The sequence below is a fragment of the Callorhinus ursinus genome, unplaced genomic scaffold (assembly GCF_003265705.2).
Source record: "Callorhinus ursinus isolate GAN/ISIS: 27379988/994484 unplaced genomic scaffold, GSC_fseal_2.0 scaffold16, whole genome shotgun sequence".
NCBI lineage: Eukaryota > Metazoa > Chordata > Mammalia > Carnivora > Otariidae > Callorhinus > Callorhinus ursinus.
The window spans coordinates 43,891,366-43,901,923 of NW_027397078.1; the positions used below are offsets into that span (position 1 = coordinate 43,891,366).

Sequence of the window (10,558 nt, forward strand, 5' to 3'; positions counted from 1 at the left end):
GGGGGGGCGTTTGCCTCAGACGTGGCTGGGCTTTTAGCTCCACGTGTGTCCTGGACTCGGGGTCAGGGGACTGTGTGGACTGTGGCTGCGTGTCTGGGCCACGGGCTCGCCGTGCTCCTCAGCCGTCATTCATCCGTGCCCGCCTGCCCTCCCGGGGGCTCTGGGGCCTGGCACATACCCTCGCTGAGCGGCGCAGGGACTCTCGGATGCTGGCCTGCGCTGTCTCTCGGTCAGTGACCCCGCCCCGGCCTAGGAAAGCTGCTGTGCTTCCTGCCCCCACCTCAGCTGGGACCCCAGCTCCCTCTCCCCCGGCCCCCCGCCCCCATGGGGAGTCTTCCTCCCCACACTCCCGCGTGCTACACTTGATGGTGCCCCGGGCCCCCCCGTCCTGCGCTCTGTCACCACCCGGGTCCTGTACCGCCCACCCTGTGCAGCCTCCCTGCGGGGTCGTCCCTGTGGACGCACAGCCCCCAGGACACCATGGGAGGCCCCCAAAGACTGCATCCCCAGGTGACTGTCCTGTACCGTGAGCTTACCTCTCCTCCTCCTGGTGACACCTGGTCTCTGGACTCAGGCCATCCCGGACACCGAGCAGAGCCTCACGCTGCCCGGGGTCACGGGGCCAGGGCGGGGTCGCACCCGCAACGCACGCTCCCAGGGCCCCAGGAGGTGGACGTGTCCCCCCGTCTGTGAGGCTGTGGATGCCGGTGCCCCTCTCGTGGCACTCCCTGGCAGCACCCAGTGGTGGCACGACCTCATCCACCTTTTCCAGCCCTGTCTCCCAGGCTTTGTGGACACCAGACCATCCATGCCCGCTCTGCCTGTGGGCACGGAGCTGAACGGACGTCCCGCTAGCTGGGGGGCCTTGGATGTGGACCCTGTCCTAGTGCACTCCCTGGCCGGCTCCACCAGGCTCCGTGTCCTCTGGGACTTTGCTGTCCGGCCCCCACTCAGGCCTGACACATGGACACCCGGAACCTCCTGATGTGGAGAGGGCGTCTGCACAAACCTGCATGGAGGTGGACCTATGCCGTGGTCATTTCAAGTCCTCTGCATTAAACTCTCACCCCGACTCCCGTTTGTGCATCCAGTATGTCCTCTGCAAGTCTCATTGGTGGACCTCTGCCAGGTGGCAGGGAGTGGTCCACGGAAGCCGAGGAGAGCTGGTGGCCCGCAGGGCCCTCCCGTGCCGGCCACGGCGTCTCACCGCGTGCAGGCTCAGCTCGTGGCCCGCAGGGCCCTCCCGTGCTGGCCAGAAGTGCATGCAGCCTCACTGGGAATTCCCCGCCGGGCTCCTCAGTCCCGTCCCAGGCAGGACTACATCTGTGTCTCGGGTGGGAGCCCGCCCTGGGGCCCTGTGAGCTGAGCCGCCCGTGCCCAGCATGCCTCTGCCTGGCCTGCTCTTGTTCCGACACCTGGCTTTTACTGTGTGTCTTATCCGGGTGGCGTGGGCGAGGGTCAGTTCCCACGTCCCAGCCCTCACCCTGTGACCTCTGAGCATCAGAGCCAGTGCTCAGAGGAGGTACGTCAGCAAAGACATGGCCCGATCGCTTCTGTGGACGTCCACCCACTTGCTTCGACAGGACGCTGTGTCCAGCCCCACGTGGACAGGATGGCCCTGGTGTGCGTGTGCGGGGCGGTCAGCGGCGTCCTCTTGCTTTGTGGCCTTGTGATGAGTCAGTGCCCTCTCCAGAAATAGCTCTCCGTGGGGAGGTGTCATCTTTATCAGGGAGCTCTGGGCAGCATGCCGCACGAGGCTCGCGCTGACCGCGCGTCCGGCTGGACTGAAGGCACAGTGCCCTGGAAGCTGGGTGCCCGGGCGTCGGCGGCTTGTTCTCACTTTTCCGGAGCCCTGAGGCCTGCTGTGGAATTCTTGTGTGCACACACATGCCTTTCTGCTTTCGTTTTTGTCACGGATGTCCGGCTTAAGGTGCTGGAGGTCAGGGAACGGCCCTCGCGTCTCCTGCAGAATCTGCTGAGACCTCCTCTGCAGACCAGGAGGTGGCCAGCTCCCAAAGGCGGCCTGTGTGCCGGACAAGAATGTGTGTCCTGCAGCTGTGCTGGGGCCGAGGGCTATTTATGTCCAGGAGATTAAACTTGTAAATCTTCTGTGTCCGCACCAGGTTGTTTTGCTTCTCATTGTCCGGGTACACGTGTCATCAGCGCCAGGGGAGATGGAATGCAGCCTCCCTCCTGCTGGACGTCCGTCTGTCCCCAGCATTTCTGTCCTGGGTGCTAAGACTCCGTGCGCAGCCCAGCCCGGGTCCTGGGTGCCGAGGCTCTGTGTGCAGCCCAGCCTGGGTCGTGGGTGCCGAGGCTCCATGCGCAGCCCAGCCCGGTGTCCTGGGTGCCGAGGCTCCGTGCGCAGCCCAGCCCGGGTCTGGGTGCCGAGGCTCCGTGCGCAGCCCAGCCTGGGTCCTGGGTGCCGAGACTCCGTGTCCCGGGTGCCGAGGCTCCGTGCGCAGCCCAGCCCAGCCCGGGTCTGGGTGCCGAGGCTCCACAGCCTAGGTCATGGGGGCTTCTGTGTCGTGCCCACAGTGCGGTGTACTAACCCTCTCGCAGAGGTGCAGGCTGTCGCTGGGTGGTGTGGCCTGTCCTGCAGCCACACACGAGCCTTCTGAGGGCCACAGAAGCTGGACCGTATTTCCAGGATTTAAAAACTTTTCAGTTTGTGCGCCTACGTGTTACACGTGTGTCTTATAAATGAATACTGTTTTCTTTGCTCTGTAACTGCAGCATTTAAGCCACGTACACCTTAGGAACGTTTGTCCGTTCACTGACTTAGGTTGCGTGTCTTTCTCTCCTCGCCCTTTGCGTTTTGCTCTCGTACCCCTTCAGCACTTACGCCGGATCTGCCACCTGCTCAGCTTTTCTAGACTCAAGGTCAATCACAGTCTTTACTTTCAGATTCCCTGAAATGCTGCAGGTCACCCCCTCTTGGTGCTGTGCCGTGGACACGGCTTTTGAAAAGAAGTCAAGTCACATTCTCGTTACTGGTTGATGTGGTTGTCGATTGATTTACGCCCGCCACACACCCCTTCCCTCGCTGCGCCTTCGCCCTTGCTACTCAGAACTTGCATGTGGCCGTGCTTTTCTCAGTGCCCTCTCTGCGTCTCCACGAACCCATGTTTGCAGACAGAGACTCTGTGTCTCCTCGGACCCATGTCTGGGGACAGAGACTCCACGTGTCCGGGTCGGACACAGAGACTCTACGTCTCTCCACGTGCCCGTGTGCGCAGAGACTCCACGTCCCTGCGAACCCATGTGTGTGGACAGACGTCGCGTGTCCGCGAGCCCGTGTGTGTGGACGGGAACTCCGCCTCCCCATGAGCCCATGTCTGGGGACAGAGACTCCACGTGTCCTCGAGCCCATGTCTGTGGACAGGGCTCCGCATGTCTGCGAACCGGTGTCTGCGGACAGCTCAGTTTTGTGTTTTGTGTTTTGTTTTGGTCTAAACATATCCGCGTGCACGTCTCAGGGACGGCCTCACGGCGGGTGGCCTCACAAAGGGCAGAGCTGCGGGATGGCGCCGCCCTCCCCCGGGGGCCGCTCAGGGTGGTGTGGGGTGGTGTGTGTCCACAATGTGCCGGCCGTGTGGTTCTGTGCTCCAGTGAAGATGGCCCTGTTGTGTTGTGTTGTGTTTCATCCTGGCTGTTTCGGAAGATGTGCTGGCCGTGTCTGGTGTCCCGTGGTTCCATTCTCCTGTGTCTGCACTTGGGTTTCCTTTATGGGCGCCATGTGGGGAGCACTGGGAGCCCAGGACTCTGGGTGCACCCCCCCTTCTGGGTGGCCGTCTGAACGCTGGCTTCTGTCCGTCCCACTTACCCACATCTGTCCTCGGCTGTGGTCTGTCCGCCCTGCCGTCCATCCACTTGTGTTGTCTGTGAATCTGCTTGTGACATCTAGACGTGTTGTTTGGGTCTGTGTTCAGTCGACTTGGACTTTCAGGCATCTCGTTTTTGTTTTCTGAACCATGTGAGAAATATTGGTCCTGCATCCGATCCTGCAGGTATCTGAAGTCTCGGCGGGTTCAGTCCTGCTGTCTCATTGCTGCTCTCCGTCCTGGCGCCTTGTTTGCATGTGCACTTGTGAGTTTGGACCAGGAGTTGCCCCTTTTCCTTGGGACTTTGAGGGAGTTTTATGGGTCTTGAGATGATGATGGGTGTGCCGGGGACAGATCTTGCTGCTTCCAGGCAGTGCGAGTCTGGCGTGACCGTACGGTATTGAATAGAGGGGTTTAGGGTTATCCAGACTGATGCAGGCAGGCTGAGTGCAAGAACCCAGGGGAGGGTCCCACAGGACCAGCCAGGAGGGACCTCAGCTTCTCACAGCGTAGAAATCGACTGCGAGCCACAGAAAGTAATAGCAGAGTTTAGTAAATAGCCCAAGTGTCAGACAGAGAAGAGCAGACAGGGTGTCTGGAAGGCTCGGAAGGGAGAAAACAATGAGTGTCGTCCTTGCTCGGGGTTGGGGTTTCTTTTGGACAAGGGTGTAGGGTCTCTGCTCCAACAGTAATGCAGGGTAGCGTCCGATCAAAGTGAGTGTCCGGTGAATGACAGCTGTTAGTCTGCGAATTAAAGGGGACGGGGGGTGGGCACGGATGTCAGCCTCAGCCGAGGTTTGTTCCAGCTAGCGATGCAACATGGTTGGGATCTGGCTCTTCCGTGGTGTGGAGCCCAGGACAGAACTCAGAGAATGACCTACTGTCTCCCTCCCCCCTCGGACAGGGAACAGAGCTGCTGTGCTTATTCAGGCAAAACACGGGATGTGAGTAAATCGGGCCTGGCAGAAAACTGGCAGACCCAGAGCCGGATGGAGACCCTTGGCTTCCCTGCTCCAGGATTCTGTGAATGTGGTGTGCAGAGCCAAGTGATCGTCGGCCGTGGCCCGGAGTTCTCAGGGGAGGGTGGCCCCCGTGGCTCCCCGCTCCTTGATGCAGCAGCATGTGTGAGGCCCACCGTTTTCATTCCGTGGCATCAGGCGTCGGTGGGGATTGGTTTCTGGCTAATTCTTCCCACGGGGCTGCAGCTCTCGGGGACCCACACTCGGCGCCGCCCCGTTCCAGGACGCTGGACGGTGTCTCCTGACCCCTGAGCTCGTCGGCAACACTGTAAAGAGACGGTCATTTCAGCCACGCAGACGACACTGGCCTCACTGGGTTCCCCTTCCGGGTGTTTGTGGCCTGAGGAGGCCTTCCTCTCCTGCCAGGACATGGATGCCCTCGGCAGTATTTGTCAGGTATTCTGTGGAGCGTTTTCAGGGACTCTGAGCGGAAGTGTAGGTCTGGGCTCCTGGGATCTTACCCCGCACGAAGAGAGAGCTCACCTGGAATTTCTGCTGCCGGGCTAGACTCCGTGAGGTTCCTACAGAACGGTGTCGTCTGGCCTCAGACGCTGGCAAGGGCAGATGCGTGCTTGGTGAGCGGCTGGCTGTCGGGTCCCCACCTGCACCGGAGACGGGCAGGTTCCGGGCTTGGAAGCACGCAGGGGGACACAGCCAAATGTCACGTCATGTGGCCAGCACGCTCGGCGGTAGCAGCTTCCTGAAACAAAGGGAAAGGCGTGCTCCCTGTAGGAAACGTGCACCCCAGCAGCCTGTACCGCTGGGGGCCTGCTCTGTGCCGACCGGGGGGGGGGGGGGGCGGCCTCGCTCCCTCTAGTGGGGAGCGCTGACACACCTTCTGAGCCTGGTGAGCCATGGCGAGGCCGGTGAAGGGGCAGCAGGTGGGATGCGGGGAAGGGCAGGGGCGGGGTTCTGCGGGGAGTGCTGACCTTGTGACCTGGGTGATGGGGCCTCCGAGGAGCGGCAGGGCGGGGGAGGGGTGTTCTCTGTTCAGGGTGACCTCGTGAGCTCCCACGACCCGCCCAAGAAGGAGCAGCAGGGTGGCGGTGGGTGGACTTTGTGGCCGGCAGGGTCTGAGCGTGGTCTGGGATGAAGTGAGGGAGGGGCTGTGGGGGTGTCAGGGCACAGTGGGTGCAAAGGCCCTGAGGCGGGCAGTGACAGGTATGTGCCAGAGCCCCCGCACACCTGCCCCTCCCCAGGTGCTGTGGTTCTCAAACCCTCTGAGCAGGGACCCTCCTCCCACACCACCCCCAGTCGTGGGGGAAGGGGAGTGTGGCTCCCGTGGACGAGAGGCTTCTTGCTGGTGGGGAGACTGGTGCACCGAGGGGCGTGTTTGCCGAGCAGAGACAGAAACCTGTGGCCCCCAGGCTCCCGGGTGCGTCCGGCCTCAGTTCCTAGCCCCTTCCCACCCCTGCCCCTCCCTCGTCCCCCTCCCCTTCCCGTGTCTCCCAGGCTCCAGCCTGCTCCTTCCCTCCCCTCCCTCTGTCCCTAACCCCCCTCCCCTCCCCCCCCACACCAGACTCCCCTGGTCTGCATCTCTCCGTGCACTGCTGTGTGCCCTTGCTCTCTGTACGAGGGTTGAAGGCCCCGGGAGCCGGACGCTGTTATGTCTGATTACGCCGGCCCCCACGGTGGCTGAACAGAGAACACGTCTCATGAAAACGTGCCTAAGTCTTGGAGGGGGAGGCCTCTGAGCACCGAGGAGTAGGGGACGGGTCCGTCCCTGACCTGTGACTCAGGGGACACAGGGCCGTCCCTGACGTGTGACCCCGGACTCTGGGGACTGTCCTGACGTGCGACTGAGGTTGACGGAAGACAGTCTCTGAACTGTGACCGGGGAGCACAGGGACTGTGTGCTGAGCCGTGACCTGGGGGCATGGGAACCGCATGGGACTGTGACTGTGGAGCATGGGGACTGTCTCTGTGGCTGTCACGGAGCTGGGGCAAGGTCCCGCGCGGCAGGGTGAAGGATCCCGCGGGGACGGGGTCCCGCGCGGCAGGGTGAAGGATCCCGCGGGGACGGGGTCCCGCGCGGCAGGGTGAAGGATCCCGCGGGGAGGCGGTATCAGACGCGCGCAGGACCAGGCTTGCTGACAGTGTGCCGTGGCAGACTGTGTGCTCTGTGCCCCTGCACCTGTGGGCACGGCCGGTGGGCATGTGCGCTGTGCTCTGAGCGCCCCTGGGCACAACGGGAGGACCACCTTCTCCTTGCTGGGATGGGGTTGCTGTGCGGGTCCCCCCCTCAGCTGTGGTCACAGCAGGGCTTGGGCGCTCTGCGCTCCCGTCAGCCTCCCTGCGGGTCAGCCCCCGCCTCTGGTGCCCGCGGGTGTGCGGCTGTGTCCTCCACCAGCCCAGGGCTCACGGTTTGTGGCAGGCCCGGCCGTGCTGCCGGGTACATGGAGCTCAGCAGGCGTGAGCCTGCGTGCCCCTCCCCATCCCCCTCTTCTGCGTGTTTCGTAGCCTTCGTCCTCCCCGTGTGGACTCCCGCACTTACCTCTGCCCTCTCTCCCGCACTTCCTGCTAGGATGCTGGGCTGCCTCTGCCACGTCTGGTCGTGGCCTCACGTCCCAACCGCACAGAGCTCGGGGTGTGGATGGGAGATGCATCTGTGGGCTAGACTGGGCTCCCGTATCACTTCCAGCCGGGGTGGCCGATGTGCGGTTCTCAGCCATCCACGTCCGCGGCTTAGGGCGGCTGTGTGTGGTGGCAGGAAAGTTGCTCCGTCCTGGCTCAGCGTGGGACATGCCGCCGAGCGCCGCTGGGGGACCGTGGCCTGCAGAGACAGGGCAGCCGGGTTCACTGAGCGCACCCAGCAGTGCATCCCAGCCTCGGTGCCCCCACACCTGGCCCGGCACCCAGCTCCAGACCGACTTGGCGTGGATGTTTCCTCCGTGGTTGACCTGAGCAGTCACCTCTACGTAGGAGACTTCTGTGCCGCAACCCTGCTTTGTGTGCAGAGCAGTCTGCCAAGCAGCATGCCAGCACACGGCGGCCGCTGGGGATGTGCCGACGCCACGGTGGTGAGAAGGTGCATCGGACATCCGGCCACGCTGCTAAGGGTGGCGGCTCGGGCTGTGGGATGGCTTGTGGGTGCCTCGCAGAGAGAACCTCAGGCCACGGACGGCCCTGTTCTCAGCAGAGAGACACCCACAGGTTGGGGCGGTGGGTGCGTCCCGCTCCAGGACGGGTACCGTGGGAGCAGGTGACTCCCTGTGTACACTGTCCCTGCGGGTTCACCCGTTCCTGCATGCGATCGCCTGCCCGTTAGTGGCCACCTGGCTGGTCCTGACCCCCAGGAGGACTCAGGGCAGGTTCTCTGCAGGCACCCACGCCGGCTTCTCAGTCAGCCTGGGCATCCCCGGTTCCCGTCCGGAGGGGTCCTGGCCGAGGCAGGACTGCGGGAGGCTTGGCAGTGAGGGCCCGCGGTGGAGTGTGGTGCTCACTGGCGGGTCGTGTGTCCTCCCGCAGGGACTGTGTGGAGTCGTGTGTCCACATTTGGGTCAGAGGTGGTGCTTGGTGCATTTACCTTTCGACTGGCTCACCCCTGCTAATTACACGTGAGCGTGAAGACACGGGACGCTTACAGGTTCTCACTCGGGTGCCATCTGTTTTGTCTTAGGTTCAGACGAAGAAGGAGGAGCCCCTGCCGCCCGCCACCAGCCAAAGCATTCCAACCTTCTACTTCCCTAGAGGCTGTCCAAAGGACACGGTGAACATAGACGCTGTCATCACCGAGATCGAGCAGACTTTCACACAGTTCCCGCACGAGAGAGCCAGGATGGAGGACATGGGCCGAGTGGCCAAGGTGGGCGCCCACGAGTCTGCGGACGTTAGCTGCTCTGATTCCATTCCGAAGCACAAATAGGGATCTTGTGTGAACGTTCGTCCTCCATCCTGAAGGACGCACGTCATGGGTCGCTGTCCCAGGTTCAGCAAGCGTTAATCTTCTAGGGCCCGTCCCCAGAGCCTGATCGCAGGCCTTCCGGTACACCGATGCGGCCCCGTGTGCCTCTCCCCGTGGGGCCCGTGCCTCTCCCCGTGTGACCCCGTGCCTCTCCCCGTGGGGCCCGTGCCTCTCCCGTGTGGGGTGCTGTTCTTCTGGAGCGGGTGAACACGCACCCATAGTCCTGTGTGCAGGACGCGGTGTGTGACTGTCAGCTCAGCTCCCATGCAGTGTGTGCATCGTACGGCGGTCTCGTTTGTCCCAGACGGTGTGTTCCTAGACTGTCCGTGTTCACACGTGAAGACGTGACATCGCCCGTTCAGTTTCCACGTGCCGTCCTTCTGGGGGCGTCCCCCACAGTTACGCGTCCCCCGCGGACGCTGTGTTCTAGGCCCACATCTCAGTGTGCACCGCTGCAGTGGGCTTGCACAAACAGAGGACACCTCAGCCTCCCCCGGTCACATAGCCCCACGTGGGCACAGTGGGAACACAGCGGCCCGAGCCCATGGCAGCACACAAGGGTTCCTGCTGGCCCAGCCCGTCCCCCTCTCCAAGGGGCCAGCAGCTACACGTGGGTGCCTCCTGGGTTGGGAGCTTGCTTGTCCGCGGGGCCTGTGGCGGTCGACCGCGCTGTAGAAAGTGGTTCTGAGTTCAGCATGCAGTGTTCACCAGTGGATTGTGTGTGTCCCTTGTTCGTGTCCTCTGCGGCCAGTGTGCCCCCTGCTTTCCCTTTCCCTGTCCCTCCCCGACACTCTTCTCCACTGGAGCTCCTCTCCGTGCTCTGGAAGCCCGTGCTCTGTGCCTTGTGTGCCGTGCGAAAACATTCTCCTCTCTGGATGCTCAATAACTTCGTGCGTGTGCGGCGCGAGAACATCCTCCTCTCCGGCTGCTCGATGACTTTGTGCGTCACGGGTGCCTTTTGCTTTCCGTGTTTGGGGCTTGCCTTTCCGTCTGTCTCCCACCCTCGCAGAGTTCCCGTGCCACCCAAGCCAGCCATTTAAAGCACACAGCTCAGCGGTGTTTGTGTCCTCACCATGCTCCGTTTTAGGACACAGTCTCCCCTCTGAGAACAAACCCTGTGCCCATTAGCAGTCGTCTCCCTCCCTCCCTGCTCCGTAGGAAGCCACTCCTTTGCTTCCCGTCTCTGCATATCTGTCCGTTTTGGACATTTCGTACACGTATGGTTTCTGACACGTGGCTCCTTGCATGCAGCGTCTTTTCAAGGTTCGCTCGCATGGTAGCACGCATCTCCACTTCCCTCTTTACTCTTAGGTCCCATATTTTCCCATTCATCCACTCCTGCGTGTTTGTGTTGTTCCGGCTGCCGTGAACGTGCACGCGTAGGTGTCGTGTGCACACGTAACCTTTCTCTTGGGTCTGCACAGCCGGGAGTGGTCATGCAGGGTCACGTGGGACTACTGTGCAACTGCTTGTGGGACCCCGAGCGCTTTTCCGAAACACCTGCGCCATTTCCTGGGGACGCGCTGTGTCCACGTCTCTGATGAGAGACACTGACCCTGGTCTGTGTGCACTGGTATCTCATTATGGGATTGATTTGCAGTTTCCCTGCTGACGATCGTGCTCATCTCTTCACGTGCTTGTTGGCCGTTTGTACGTCTCTGGACAAGCGTCTGTTCGCATTCTTTGCCCGTTTCTCAAATGGTTGTCATTTCATTGGTGTTTTTTGTTTTTTTTTATTATTTTTTTAAATCTTTATATTTTTATTGTTATGTTAATCACCATACATTACATCATTAGTTTTTGATGTAGTG

At 61.8% G+C, this 10,558-nt stretch overlaps 1 protein-coding gene across 2 annotated transcripts in view; it reads left to right on the forward strand.

Annotated features, from left to right (window-relative positions):
* PPP2R3B (protein phosphatase 2 regulatory subunit B''beta) overlaps positions 1–10,558 on the forward strand; it is a 59,838-nt gene that overhangs the window by 14,357 nt on the left and 34,923 nt on the right. For both annotated transcript variants that reach the window (XM_025857553.2, XM_025857554.2), the window contains exon 2: positions 8,463–8,648. In XM_025857553.2, the coding sequence (XP_025713338.1) occupies positions 8,463–8,648 (186 nt within the window). The remainder of the gene's footprint in view (positions 1–8,462; positions 8,649–10,558) is intronic.